The sequence below is a fragment of the Narcine bancroftii genome, chromosome 2, assembly GCF_036971445.1.
Source record: "Narcine bancroftii isolate sNarBan1 chromosome 2, sNarBan1.hap1, whole genome shotgun sequence".
Classification (NCBI taxonomy): Eukaryota; Metazoa; Chordata; class Chondrichthyes; order Torpediniformes; family Narcinidae; genus Narcine; species Narcine bancroftii.
In genome coordinates this window covers 159,799,913-159,815,406 of record NC_091470.1, presented here as the reverse complement: position 1 = coordinate 159,815,406, position 15,494 = coordinate 159,799,913, and the positions used below count along the sequence as shown (strand labels likewise).

The 15,494-nt window shown below is 44.7% G+C and overlaps 1 protein-coding gene across 4 annotated transcripts in view; it reads left to right on the top strand.

The window, feature by feature from the left end:
* The window catches only part of LOC138754542 (forkhead-associated domain-containing protein 1-like), a 157,838-nt gene that overhangs the window by 8,561 nt on the left and 133,783 nt on the right, over positions 1-15,494 (top strand). For 3 of the 4 annotated variants that reach the window (XM_069918945.1, XM_069918942.1, XM_069918943.1), the window contains exons 4-11: positions 520-784; positions 5,726-5,814; positions 6,750-6,983; positions 7,702-7,825; positions 9,205-9,335; positions 9,629-9,697; positions 12,372-12,476; positions 14,183-14,290. In XM_069918945.1, coding sequence (XP_069775046.1) covers positions 520-784; positions 5,726-5,814; positions 6,750-6,983; positions 7,702-7,825; positions 9,205-9,335; positions 9,629-9,697; positions 12,372-12,476; positions 14,183-14,290 — 1,125 coding nt within the window. The remainder of the gene's footprint in view (positions 1-519; positions 785-5,725; positions 5,815-6,749; positions 6,984-7,701; positions 7,826-9,204; positions 9,336-9,628; positions 9,698-12,371; positions 12,477-14,182; positions 14,291-15,494) is intronic. The other variant, XM_069918944.1, reaches the window with a different exon arrangement.

Here is a 15,494-nt window from a genome sequence, read left to right as displayed (position 1 = left end):
TTTCGGCAGTCCTTGTACCTTTTCTTTGGTGCACCTCTGTCACGGTGGCCAGTGGAGAGCTCGCCATATAACACGATCTTGGGAAGGCGATGGTCCTCCATTCTGGAGACGTGACCTACCCAGCGCAGCTGGATCTTCAGCAGCGTGGATTCGATGCTGTCGGCCTCAGCCATCTCGAGTACTTCGATGTTGGAGATGAAGTCGCTCCAATGAATGTTGAGGATGGAGCGGAGACAACGCTGGTGGAAGCGTTCTAGGAGCCGTAGGTGATGCCAGTAGAGGAGCCGAACAGGAGTGTGGGTATGACCACCTTAAGTAATTCCTTACTAACCACATACATATGGCATAGGTGCTCTGTGGTTAATAAGGGATTACGTAAGGTGGTATGTGAGTTGGAGGGAAATGTTGAGAACCACTGGTTTATGATGTTGAGGCAGGTGACAGTGTGACAAGGGGTTCCAACCCCATGTTTGCAAGTGTGATCATCGTTTATATTTTCCTCCCCCCCCACCCGCCCAGGTGTTTTGTCCTCCAGTGAGTCATCGTTCAGCCTGGCCTGGGCCCCTCCAGCTCATCGACAACCCCAAATCCTCCTCCTGCCCTGCTTCCCAGCTTCCAGCACTCTCCACGCTGAGCTTCGCCAGTGCGCCTGACAGATTGGTCCGAGGAGGCTGCGCAACTCTTCCCCGCCCACCCGTGAGAAAGCGGGCAGTGAGCGCAGGCAGCAGGCGAGTGGCCGTCAGCTATTCCACTGACATCAGCAGCCCTCCCACCATGACACGAGGTAATGCTAATGCAAAATAGCAGGTTAATGCAAGCATATCAGTGCCAAGTGTTCCAAGGCTGCAGTGAAGCCCACGGCTCAATTTTGGGCTCATTTTTTGAACCTGTTTCCAAAAATGCTCAAAGTTACATTCTAAAACTGGGTCACCACTGCTTGGCAAGCAACAGGTGTGGCATTTGCCACCAGGGTGAGCTATCCAGCAAGTCTGGGCTATTGTAGAAACATCACTGTAATCATTCAAATTATCCAAAAGGACTGATAAGCCTCCATTTAAGTAGAGACTGTGTAAATGGGCCATCTGTTCATTTAAATTAGCCTGAGTGCAACATTCTTGAGATGATTCCAAATGTCCCAAGTTGTGAGTCTTGCCTTTCGAGCAGTTGTAATGAGAGTGGGTTTTCATGTGTGTGGATACATGGGGCAGATTCAACATCATCTGCTCCCCAGAACCTAGTCGGCAGGTTTACCAGCTGGCATCGTCAGCCGGAGCCAGCCTGTTGAAATTATGTTTCTCTCCAGCTAAAAAAAGTGTGTAAAAATACGTTGGTCATTGAAGGAAAGAGGCTTCAGTCTGTAAACCCCTTCCTCCACGAGTCAGTCAGCCTAACCCTCCGCAGGCAGCTCAGTTGCTCCCTCCCTTCCCACATGTGGTGTGCCGCTGTTGGCAGAATGACTGGTGGATTCATGCTGCCTCAATTGCTTCATTAAAAGAAATGTGCTGAACAATTTTAGGATTTTTGAAAAAATTTGTTATTCAGTTAATAATTCAGATGTAAGATGTTCAGACGCTGTGGAGGGTCAGTTATGACTCACTTTGTTATTTTATAATTTCACTTCAATGTAATGAAAATCAGATATAGCATTTGGCAATGCTGTTGGGGAAGAGATTGAGCTTTTTTCTTTTTGTTTTGTCTCTCCTTTTTTATTATTTTCCTTTTCTCTCTTTTATTTCCTTTTCTGTTATTCGTTTTTTCTTTTTTTAAAATATTATTTGGATGATGAATTAGGATATGTTTTACAATTTATGTTTGCTTTTGATATACTGATTATTTTATTAATTACCTGTAACTATCCATAACAATTTATTGCATTAGTATTACAAGCTTTTTATTAAAATTAATAAAAATATTTTTAATATAAAATGTATGTATAATTAAAAGAAAGTCACTCTAATTATAATTATACAAGTATCCTCATCTTCTCCCTTAGATATATTGATAACAGAGCATACACCAAGTCATTCTATTAGTCCTTGCTGTTCGGCTAAAATTACCCAAGGCTTTGCATTCATTTAGGTACAGTACTTTGAACAGTTTCAGAGCCTTTTATGGTTTGTTTGCTTATGTTGATCAAGGAATGAGGGATAATTATGGAAAAGAATACTTTGTTCTTTTAATGCTTTAAAAAACGCTGGGCTTTAATCAAACAGACTAGAAGGTCTGTCTACTCAGGCTGTATGGGTGGAACTGAGAGGTATGACCACATTTTATGAAGTTGTATTATAGAACACCTAACAGTCAGCGAGAATTGGTGGAGCAAATCTGCAGAGTGATGGCAGACAGCTGCAGGAAACGTAAAGTTGTGATAGTAGGTGATTTTAACTTTCACCGGGACTCCCATACGGTAAAAGGGCTGGATGGATTAGAGCACTCACATACCACTTTAAGGAATCCCTATGTCATCGAGGCTCTGTGATTAGTAAGGGATTGCTTAAGGTGGGATGTGGGTGGGAGAGGAAGGTTGAGAACCACTGCTCTAAGCCCAATTGTTACTGAAATATTTTGCTTGAGAAAAATGATCATCGGTCCAATTCTTTTGGAGTCATGAAACTGTGCACATAACGAGTCAATTAGGTACGATTAAAACAGTGGAACAAAAAAGGTTGAGAACCACTGCTCGAATCCATCCAGTCCTTTTACCATATGGTTGATAAATCCCCATGGTCTGACAAGGGATTCTGTTGGACCTTGAGGGAGGCTAGAGTGTAGGGACCCTGGCAGATATGTTTAACATGTCCTTAGCCATGGTGGGGTGCCAGAGGATTGGAGAGTAACTCGTGCTCTAAAATAATCCAGGAAATTATAGGCCAGTGAGCCTGACATCAGTAGTCAGTTATTGGAAGGTGTTCTAAGTGATTGAATTTACAAGTATTTGGATAGACAGGGAATGTCATGGCTTTGTGGGTTTTTTCCAGGAAGTTACTAGAGAAGTTTAAATAAAAGCTGTAGATGTTGTCTACGTAGACTTCATTAAGGTCTTTGACAAAGACCCACATGGGAGGTTGGTCAGGAAGGTTCAGATGCTCAGTGTTCATGATGAGGTAGTAAATTTGATTAAACATTGGCTTTATGGGAGAAGCCAGAGAATGATATTTCCTTTCTAACTGGACATCTATGACTGGTGGTGTGCTGGATCCACTGTTGTTTATCATCTATTATCAGTGGTCTGAAAAATAATATGTAAATTGATCAGCAAGTTTGCAGATGACACAAAGATTGGAGGCATGGTAGACAGCAAAAAAGGCTTTCAAAGTTTGCAGAGGGATCTGGACCAGCTAGAAACAACAGCTGCAAAATAGGCAGATGGAATTTTATGCAGAAAAATGTGAGGTGTTGGAAGGTCAAACCAAGGTAGGACATACACTGTGAACAGTAAGGCAATAAAGAGTGCAGAGGAACAGGGCGATCTGGGAATGAAGATACAGAATTTCCTGAAAGTGGTGTCACAGGGTCACCAAGTGAGCTTTTGGTACATTGGGCATGATTCAAAGCATTGAATAGAGTATTTGAGGTGCTATGGTGAAGTTGTTACAGACATTGGTGAGGCCGGATTTCAGTGTTGTTTGCAGGTTTGGTCATCTAACTAACTACAGGAGGGATATCAATAAGATTGAAAGAATGCAAAGGAGAATTACAAGGATGTTGCCAGGATTTGAAGAAGAGGGTTACAGGAAAAGGTTAAATTGGTTTGGACTTTATTTCCTGCAGTGTAGATGATGGGCATAAATAGAGGAAATGCAAGCATGCTTTTTCCACTGAAGTTAATTTTTAAAAAAACATTTGGACATACAGCATGGTAACAGGCCGTTTGTCCCTCGAGTATGTGCCCCCAATACACCCAACTGACCTACAACCCAAGGTGGGACAAAACCAGACCACTTGGAGGAAACCCACACAAAAACTGGAAGAATGTATAAACCTTACAGACAGTTCCGGATTCGAACCCTGGTCGCTGGAGTTGTAATAGCGTTGCGCTCACCCCTATAAGTGAGTGAAAAACTAGAGGACATGGGTTGATGATAAAATGGGGAAAACTTAAAGGAAAAATTAGGAAGAACACCTGTAGTGGAAGATTTAAACCGTGTTTCTTACTTTTGCAGCCTTTGCATCTGCAAGGCTGAGAACCCGCTTGTTGCATATGAATTAGTAGACATTATCTAAATTTACACCATGGGGCCCAGGGATGCATATGAATCAGTAGACATTATCCAACTTCCACCATGAAGCCCAGAGATGCAGTTGTCTTTTGTTGGTCGCAGACTGTCAGGAGACCTTGAAGATAATTAAATCATTTGTTCAAAGAGATAAGATCTAAAGTAAACAACTTCTGCGTAATAATAAGCCATGGTCCCACTGCTGAAGTTTGAGACTCTCCAAGAGGTGGCAACATCTCTCAGCAAGAAGAACTTCAAGAGTCCAGCTAACATCCCGGTCAAGGGAGGTGGAGAAGCTGCTACCGGCGCCCCGACAACCTACTACAAGTGTGCAGTCGTTGCCTTGCTTTGGCAGTTGGGACCATTCCAGGCGTTGATAAGTATAATTGGGAAGGGCTTGCATATTGTAGTGTGAATTCAGCTTTAGATTTAGTAATAAAGCCTTGTATAAACTGAACTGCTCTCGGTGTGTGTGTGTCTATTTTCTTTCAGTAGCTCAAACACTGTGACCAATCTAAAATGAAGAAAATGAGAGGTATAAGTTTACCCAAGACATATACAACATAAAAAGAAGCAGCCCCAGCACCAACCCCTGTGGAACACCACTAGCACCTGGAACCCAAGCAGAGAATGATCCCAACTGGGCCTGCTCGTTGCGCCAATTGTCTTGGGTAATTGTCAGATCTTATCTCTTTGAACAAATGATTTAATTATCTTCAAAGTCTCCTGACAGTCTGCGACCAACAAAAGACAACTGCATCTCTGGGCCTCATGGTGGAAGTTGGATAATGTCTACTGAGATTCATGCATCCCTGGCCCCTATAGTGTAAATTTAGATAATGTCTACTAATTCATATGCATCAAGCGGGTTCTCAGCCTTGCAGATGCAAAGGCTGGAAAAGTAAGAAACACGATTTAAATCTTCCATTACAACATCTTTATGCAGAGAATGTTGAGAGTGTGGAAAAGCTGCCAGCTGAATTGGTAAATGCAGGCTCAATTTTGAAATTTCAGAAAACATTGGACAGGTACCTGGATGGGAGGGGTATAGTAGGTTATGGTCTGGATGCGGGCCAGTGAAACTTGGCAGAAAAATAGTTCTGTACAACGAGAAGGGCCAAAGGTCTGATTCTTTGCTGTGGTGTTCCATTATTAGGTGGCGTTCCATCATTAGGTGGCACTTCTCAACATTTCTCTTTGGAAATAGACGAATATTAGATTGAGCTTTTAAACTTTGACACGTGTTAAGTGTACTGTATCCTCCTCAGTGAACATGCTTTTGTTTGGAATTCCTCGTGTCCCTTTCTCTCTACCCGTTGTGAACGTGGTCAGTCATGTTCTCCTGTTTTTGATCTCCTTCCTAATCTATCATTGGAAAATTTCCCCTTCCAACTGGCAACTTTCATGAATCCTTTTCAAACCTTCCTTCTTCTGCTACTTTCTATGAGGTGCGAGTGTGGAGCATTCTAAATGAGGTGATGATGATGTTTTCACTCTTCATGCACTAGGTGCCTGGACTAATACCCCAGGTCGCTCCGTGGGGAATGGACTTCCTGTATCTACCCCTCAGAGTCTGGAGCTGCTCCTGCAGGAGAAGGTGAGGTTGGCCACCATTCCTGAACTCTTTCTCTTCTTGCAGATCTGGCCAAATCTACTGAGTATTGCTCGCATTTTGTTTTTTTCCCCCCTGGTTTGGAGATACAGCACAGTAATAGGCCCATGAGCCTGTCCACCAAAATACACACATGTGGCCAGTTAACCTACAAACTCTTTGGCAGGTGTTAGAAAACTTAGAAAACTCCTGAAAGATACCCGCGCAGACACTCAGAGAGTGTGCACACTCCTTGCAGACAAATCCAGGTCTCTGGAGCTGTAATCGTCGTAGTTACCCCTCGAGGTCGAGGATGACGGCCTTCGTTCCGTTCCACAGAGTGAAAGCATCTGTGTGTGTATTTGTTTAATGTGTACTTAAGTTTCTGCTCCAAGAAGCACACAATACTTCAGAAATCAACCAACTTGTTCCAATGGCATGGAAGTCACGACGATTGGAGCTGATGGACTTGTTGCAGTCTTCGTCGGCCTTCACAGCTGTTGAGGTTTGAGTAACTTCGTCCTCCTGTTCCACCATTGAGGACTTGGTTGTATTATTCTTTGTCTGGGACCTCACCCTCAAACCTTACTGCCTTGGGTGACCCTACCAGGAGCATCGCTCCAGGCAGCATCACTCTCGGGATCTCAGGACCACACAAGCTTCTCCACAAGGTGACAATCCACAGAGAAGGTGTTGTGCTAACTGTGCCACTCTCTATGCTAACCAAGCCCCCTATTTTTTTTTAAATTTTCAATCACAAGTTAAAACGTGGAAGAATACAGCACAGGAACAGGCCCATTACCTCTCCATACCTGTACTGGCTTTAATTCCCATCTGCTTGCATGTGATCTGGATCTCTTTAGGTTAACCATGTAAATTCAATGTTGAAAGTGACCGAGCAGTTTACTACTTAATAGTTTGTCCTTGTGCACTTAATGCAGGAGCAACAAATCCTGAGAATGCAAGACGAGGTCAGCCGTCTGGCTGTTTCTGAAAACAAATCCAAGCACAAAGATAGCATCATTGTGAGGTTACGTGATGAAGTTGCTGGGTTGAAGCACCAGTTGACCCAGACAAATCATCCTCGGGAGGAGGAAGAGATTACGCAGCAATTAGTAACCTTAGGGCGTGAAATTAAAGCCAAGAAGGAAGAGATCGAGATGCTGAAAGATCAGGTAAAATTAATGCGAACTGTGAAATTTGAGGTTGCTGCAACCCAAATAAAATGGGTGATTCTTGTGATTCTGGGCAGCAGGGGTCAGTGTTTCACGGGGCAAGTTGTCCAAATCCTAGAGAATTTTGCATTCACCAGTAATCCTAGTTTTCTCTTTTTTTTTAGTGGCTGGAACCAGCTCCTGGAAAAGATTTGGAGCGATTAAAAAAAAAAAAAAAAAAATAATAATAAAAAAAAATAAATTCTCATTTATCAGTTTGTAGAATTTCCCCATTTTTCATGGTCTTTCCCTTGAAAGTTAGGATGTTAATAATTCACATCTGCAGCTTCTTAGATACGGTGCTGGAGAATTTTATTGGCACGTGCTCACACACACATGCACACAGACACGCATGCACACACACACACACACACACACACACACACACACACACACACACACACACACACGTGCACACCCCCATGCAAATAAATCCACATCAAATAGATATAATGAGATTCAAATAACATGTAGCTTTGTTGACAGGTTTATTTATCCCTAGTCCATTGATTCTGAGGCTAATTGTGAGTCAACGTACATCCTGAGACTAGCAATTACATCTGCTGCTTTTGAAGTTACGTAGACATTTGTGCACTGGTTTCAAACTGTGCCAAGGGGAAGTGCATGTTGGCCGTGCAGGACTGCTAATCACTGTCCCTCCCTGTCATGTTTGTAAAAGATGACCAAACTTCAGAAGGGCTCCAGTGAAGTTGTGCGATATTCTCTGACTGAAAGAGATCGAGAGATTGCCAAGCTCAGGAGTGAAGCTGAGCTGCTGAAGAAAGACAACAACATTATCACAGGTAGGAGAACACATTGCCCATCTGTTGGTAAATGCCCTCGTCCAGGGAGAGATAACCGAATATCCAGCAAGCAGTGAGCATGCCAGATTAATGACAGGCAGGCAATATGGCTGGTCATAAAAGGACAGGGCTCATTGACAGGTAACTTAGCATGGCTGGATGGCAAGATACCATGGCCACATAAACAGCAATAGATAATGAGCAGGTAAACCTTTTTTGGTATAGAGAAATTGACTCGAGCACTGGGTGGAACTGCTTCATTACTGCCAGGGATTCTTCTTTTTACTTCTGCTTGTTAAAACAGGCAAGGCCTTGATTTAAATTTAATCTGGGCAAAGGCATCTCTGAAAGTGCATCATGAACACAGTATTCCATGAAATGTTAAAATGCATCTTTCAGGCTAGGAGGCAAGAAGGCCAATCTCTGAACCACAACTTCTACTGGGACTTCATTGACAGCGGCTGATAGATTTCACCACCAGACTGTCCATATGATATAGAAGCAGAAATAGGCTTTTGAGGCCATTAAGTCAGCCCCACCATTTAATCATTAGCTGATCCATTTTCCTACAACCCCACTGCCCCCCAACCTAATCAAGAACCTATCAATCTCTTCCTTGGGTGTATTTAATGACTTGTGGCAAAATATTCCACAGATCTACCACCCTCTGGCTGAAGAAATTCTTCCGCATCTCTGTTCTCGGCGGATACCTTTCAATCCTGGTAGAAACCTCTTTGCCGTTTACCCCCTCAACCAATTGCTATTGATGTCTGCAATACACAAAGGTACTGGAGAAACTCAGTAGATGTGACACCTGATGAAGGACCCAGGCCTAGAATATTGGTCAGCCTTTACTCCCGTGGATGCTGCGTGACCTGCTGTTTCTCCAGCACATTTATATATTGCATTTGGTCCCTACATTTGCTGACTTTCTTGTTTAACTGCATCTGCTGTCTCCTTTGTCTACTAAGATAAAAAGATGGGCTCAAGATCTTATCATTCACCCAATGGTGCTGGGTGGGTCACTTTAACTGCTTATTTCCATTAACATTCCTCTTCTCAAAAATGGTAGTAGTAATAGACCAAGTCAGCAATTAAAATTTTTTAAATTTTGATGTATAGCATGGTGATAGGCCATTTTGGCCCATGAGTCCATGCTGCCAAATTTACACCCAATTAACCAGAGCACCCTGGGAAAATCTGCATAGACATGGGGAGAATGTACAAACTCCTTACAGACAGCGAGGGATTTGAACCCAGGTTCCAATTGCTGGTGCTGTAAAGGCATTGAGCTAACCGCTACGCCAACCCTGCTGCCTTTGATTGAGATCCGCAGATGGGAAAACCTTGCCTAATAAGTTTGGTCTTAATCTGAACAGGGCTGGTAACCAGCTTGCAACGTGAGATCTCGGCTAAGGAGCAGCAACTGCTGAGGGTAAACGCAGAGGGAGAGAAACTGAGGAAGGTGATCCAAGAGAAGAACAGTCAGGTGGCAGCCATGTCGGCCAAGGTAAAGGGGAAGAACACCAACATTCTGACCCATATCAAATCAAGGTTTTAAAAAAAAAAAAGGACCATGGTCGGCATAAGAGTCGTAAAGGGTCCCCTGGCCTACAGGCATTCCGAGGCCAGTTGTAGTTCAGCTGTGATCAGCTACTTTGACGTAGAGTAGAATTTGAATGCAGTCAGGGCCTGACGTTGGGAGTCAACCCACTTGTTGGTGTGCATGCTTAAATCTCTGGGGGACATCTGTTTTCCTAAAGTTCTTTTAAGCTCTTAAATTATGTTCCCTTTTTGATGCAGTTTTCAAGAATGAGAGATCACCAAGAGGAACTGGTGGCCAAAGAGAGAGAGGTGGTGACACACGAACATGTGAGTGATGCTTGAGACTTGTGAACGAACAAAAGGTTTTTACTTTGTCCTGCCCTTCTTAGGTCATGCAAACTCACGAGGCTTGGCAAATCTTATGAGCTCTGACAGGATACAGCATGCACTGTACTCTTCCTGTACTCTGCCCTTCTTCCTTTGCATTGCAATTGTACACTCTGTAAACAGTGCTCCTTACAAGACTGTGTGTAATGCTAAATCCTGTTGATTTGCTCGCAGAAGAATCCTTCTCACTCTACGAGGTGGTCAGCATCCCTCAAGGTAAACTTGTATAGTGCATGGTGAATACTCCGTCCTCAATATTGTAAGAGATGGATCAAAGAGATGACCAAAAAGAGGATCTATTTTGGCTCTCTCCTGTGAAAAATATTTACAATGAGTGACCTCCTTTTTAAGCTGTAAATGTTCTTTATTGTGAAGAAAGTATCTTGCTGAGATACAACCTCATTCCACAGCAACATTCGATCTGACAGGGAGCACCTCCCATTTGCGAAGGAAAAGCAGAGGAGTTGACCTTGAGGGATGCTGACCACTGCGGCGGATCAACAAGGCGCTCTGAGGCTGAAGAACACACAGGCAATTCACGATGAGGAACCCACATAGGCTGCCAGCGACTTGTGATCAAAAGACTCGCACCAGGCTGCGATCTGCTGGAGACTGGCTCGAGACCAGCTGAAGGGGAACTGGGATGCAAGAGCGTGCTGAGGACAGGTGGTGCCTCGGGCACTGAAGGCTTTCTGATCACGTCAGAGCTTTGAATCTGGAGGTCGGGTTGCCGATGGTTTGGACTGAAGTCTGTGTGGCTGCAGGGGCGCTGGAGGTGAATCCACGGATACTTGGTAGGCCCTTTCATACAGTCAAAAAGCTCATGATTCTGCGCCCTTGCGTCGGGAGGCTTTCCTCCACGAATGCACTGTAGCCAGCTCCAACTGCAGTCCCTCTCGGGAAGGGTCAGCACTCCGCCGCCTAGCACGAACATAATGCCGCTGCAAGCGGCTGGCTGACGATGCCGCGGTCAGCCTGAGATGCAGGAGCAGGATTTTTAAAACACCAGTGCATATGAATGATGTCGACTTGGAAGGCAGTGCTATGGCATCAGTCGCCCCGGCTCCAGAGGGAGCTACGAGGCGCCACTCAACAACACGAATGTGACGCAGGAGCAGCCTTTTAGGGATGCTCCATGAATGTTTATATTTTTCCCTCTGTGCTTATACCCGGCCTCCAGGAGGAGGCTTGTTATGAAAGGGCCTGATCACTCTTGAAGGGACTCTCTTTTGCTTCTCTTTCTCTGTAAGGGTTGCCAGGCAATTTCTCCCAATGGCAAATCTTTGTCTGTGCAGACCAAATGCAATTTCATCTGATATTACATCTGTTTTTATTACATGACAATAAAAGACTCCTGAATCTTGAATGCGTCCCAACAGTTGGACACTCCGTGCGAAGTTTCCAGGGAAATCTACAGTTGCCAGACACTGAGGAGAATGAGTTGTGTGTGAGACTGGGGATGGATATAACTCCCACAACTAATGACTAATCTTTTAAACAGCAAGTAAAATTGCTGGTTACGAGTGGGTGGGATCAGTAGATACACACAAAGATGCGAAATGTGCCCTCAGAATAAATCAGCAGTGATTTTTGTACAAACCCGACATCAGGGAGAGTAAATCGGGAACATATGAACTGGTTTTTGGGCAGAAAGGGCTGTGCTGAGGTTAAAGAGGGTATGGTGGAGCAGGCTCAAGGGGCTCAATGGCCTACTCCTCCTGTCCCTTGTGTTGTACCGGGGTAGGTAGAACAAAAACACTCACCCAGAGGTGTACAATCAGTCGAACACACGCGGGAGACTGCAGAGGTTGGAATTTGAGGCTAAACACAATCTGCTGAAAGACTGAGCAACACCCGTGGGAGACTTGAGTCATGACGAAGGGCCCCAGCCCGAAACATCGACCTTTCACTGATGCTGCCTGACCTGCTGATTTCCTCCAGTAGGTGCCGTCTAACTGTGAACAGTTGAATAGCCTTGTCTCAAACTCTACTGGAGGATGTTTGGTTAAGGGGAGCGGACAGTCGGCGTTTTTTGGCTGGGAACACACCTGCTGAGTTTAAATTTAATTTTTTTCTAAATTTAGGCATACAGCACAGTAACAGGCCCTTTTGGCCCAATTGCACCCAATTGATCTACAGCCCTGGTGTAGTAGCTAAGGGACGGGTGCAGGGAGAGCACATTTTTCAAAAGTGCTCCCGCCCCCCCCCCCCCCCCACCACCTTCGCTCAACACCACCGAAAAATCAGGGCACCCTGACTCACCATCTGGGATGTGGAGCCTTTTTTATGCGCTCGCTCCCTCTAATGTTAGAACCTGGCTACGCCCCCGCTGGTACATTTTGAAAGCGGCGTACCTGAAGGAAGCCCACACAAACATGGAGAGAACGTACAGACTCCATACTGACAGCGCCGGAATCAAATCCGGGTTACAGGTGTTCTAACAGCGTGGCGCTAACCGCTGTGATATCTGTGCCGCCCAATAGTTTCTGCAGCTTTCTCTTTGAGCTCTAGATTCCAACATCTGCAGACTCTTGTCTTTGCTTTTTGACATTCTGTGCTACACAGTGAATAGCCGGCTGGGAGATGGTTAAAGCTGTTTTTGTGTTTTCGTCAGCATGTGAAGGAGTTGGAGAGCCGGACCAAGGAGCTGGAGTCAGAGAACAAACTCCTTCGGAGCCAACAGGAAGACATGAAGATGAGGGCCTCTGAGGAAATGCAGGTAGGCATCTTTCTCAATGCCTCGTGCTAGGTTACCAAAAAAAGAAAAAGAATCACAGGCCATTCAGTCCCTCAGGTCCATGCAACCTCCCCAAAGAATGGGCCATCAGTTCCACTTTTCTTCCTGCAACCACACAACATTCCCTCTCTCCCAACAACCCCACTTTGGTTATGTTGACACTCCTCTACACACAGTGAAGCTTACAGTGGCCAAGGGTATTGTTGGTATGTGGGAGGAAGCTGGAATAGCTGGTGGAAGCCAACACGGTCATGCAAAGAACGTGCAGGCTTCACACAGATAGCACCCAATGTCAGGATCGAACCTGGGCCTATGAGATGCCAGCACTATCTGCTTCTCCAGGGAAAGGCCTGTCATTTCAACAGGAGTTGGAATTTCAGGATTTGAAGACCTGATCCACTTTGATTATACTTGCTTAGCAATAAACAAGTACTGGATTTCCAGATTATGGGATCTTTTGGATGAAAGTAAGAAATAGGAGCAGGAGTAGGCCATTTGGCCCATTGAGCCTGATCTGCCATTCAGAGATCATGGCTGATCAGATGATGGGCTCATCTCCACCTTCTGCCTTTTCCCCATATCCCTTAATTCTCCTTAAATCTATCCAACCTTCTCTTAAGTATATTTACTTACGTCGCCTCCATTGCTACATGCAGCAACAATGAAAGCAGCACTCAGCTACCTATTCTAGCATTCAGATGGATATTAATCATACAGTACTTGCAATTCTCCAAAGATCCAGACCAGTGTTCCTCACCTAATGACATTGTCAAGATTGGATTAACCAACACCAGGCAATCACGATTTCTTTGAAATGTTTCTTCTATTGACTTACGAGAAAGCCATGTGTGAAGGGCATTGAGAGGTGTTTCTTTAGCCAGCCGTTAAAAGACAGGAATTCATTACTTTTTAACCGCTTCACCTATCTGTAAAAACGCAATGATGGGGGGAGGGGGGTGGTCAATTTCAACCCATGTCTGATACTACTAGGGTATCGGAGCCAATGTGCTTCGCAATGGCCTCAGCCTAAAAAGTCCAGAACGATTGAAGGCCGTGACGTATTGCTGACGGTCCCAAGTCCTTTTGCTCCGGAATGCTGGCTTGTTTCTGTAAAAGGTCACACTGACCCAGCACTTATTGGTTAAGTTTGAACTACCCGAGCTGCCTTTTTAAAGATCGGTCGTTCACACGCCAATTAAGTGGGTTTTCTGTGTAAAAGGGGCCTTTTGAGAGGCACTGTGTGTAAATGCCACACTTTCTTTCCATCCTCTATTCTTTAATTTTTTTTAAAATTTAGACATAATGTGTGGTAACAGGCCCTTTCAACTTATGAGCCCATGCTGCCCATCTACAACCCCCGTTTGTTTTGAAGGGTGGGAGGAAACCGAAACCCCAGGGGGAAAACTCACACAGACACGGGGATAACGTACAAACTCCTTACAGCCGGGTTCTAATTATAGAATTGTGGAGCAGGCACAAGGGGCTCAATGGCTTACTCCTCCTGTACTAGGGTAGGTAGAACAAAACCACTCACCCAGAGGTGTACAATGTCGAACACACGCAGGAGACTAGAGGTTTGAATTTCAGGCTAAACGCAATCTGCTGAAAGGATGCACTGGACCTGCAATAGCATTGTGCTAACCATGCTCCATTACTTTAATTACTGAAATTAGCTTGTTTGGTTGCAGGCTCGGGAGCGGCTCCAGGACGAACTGGAGGGGACCAAGCTCCAGCTGCAAGAGATAAGCCGCAGAGAGCATCTGGTGAGGGTGGAACTGGAGCAGGCGCAGGCCAGGGTAGGAGAGCAATCTGCCGTGCGCCCATCAGGACATTCCAGCTCAAGAGGCCCGCACAGATTGTCTCCCGGTAGCTGGAGAAGGCCGTGGTAGGAGTGTCCTCGAGACCTTCGCACCAAGAGCTGATCGGAGCTGCGAGGCAGTCAAAGCACAGAAATCCCAGAGGAACTCAGCCAGTCTCACAGCAGACCGGCTGAGTTCCTCCAACATTTCTGTGTTTTGATTACAATCACAGTATCTCCAGACTTTTATGTTTCACTATGGTAGTTCTGTTCAGAAAAAGTACCGTGTTCCACGCTGAGTTCATTGTCCAGGTTGCCTCACATGTTGGCTGCCTTTTTTAATGCAATGCTCCTGGCTGACTTTCCACCTATCAGCCAAAACTCGCTCAGATCCCTACTCCTCTTAATATACTCATATCCTGTTCTCAGTGATCATTCCCAGCTTTGTCCAACAATTGTTTGGTTTTAAAATCTGTGTTCATATCCGTCCATGGCATTGTTCCACTCTGTCTCTGCATCTTTCTCTAACCATTCAACAACAACATTTCCATTTTATGTAGATTGTAATTGATCATTGAAACTCTGGGCGATAAAGTTTCCTACCTATAACTTGACACTCCAGAAATCTTGCTGGTCACTTCTCAGTGTAAAACAGGCTCGTAAGGAATTATATCATGGAACAATAGAACACTACAGCACAGAAAATGGACCATTTGGCCCTCCAGACTGCTCTCATCCACTTATCTATCCAATTTATTCTTAAAATTTAAGAATACCACGCCAAATGGCAGCTCGTTCCACACTCCCACCACTCTCTGAGTGAAGAACTTCCCCTTAAACTTTTCCCCTTTCACTTTAAATCCATGTCATATTTATCTCTCCTAATCTAAGTGGAAATAGCCTACTTGCATTTACTCTGTCTGTGCCCCACATAATTTTCTAAACCTTTATCAAATCCTCCCTCATTCTTCATCGCTCTAAGGAATAAAGTCCTAACCTGTTTAATCTTTCCCTGTAAAAGGTTTCTTCATAACCCTGTCTACATGTGACGCCACTTTCAGGGAATTATGTATCTGTATTCCCACATATCTTTGTTCTTCCACACTCCTCAGTGCCCTACCATTTACTATGTAGGTCCTACCTTGGTTTGTCCCTTCCAAAATGCAACCTCACACTGCATTTGATCCCATCTGCCATTTTCT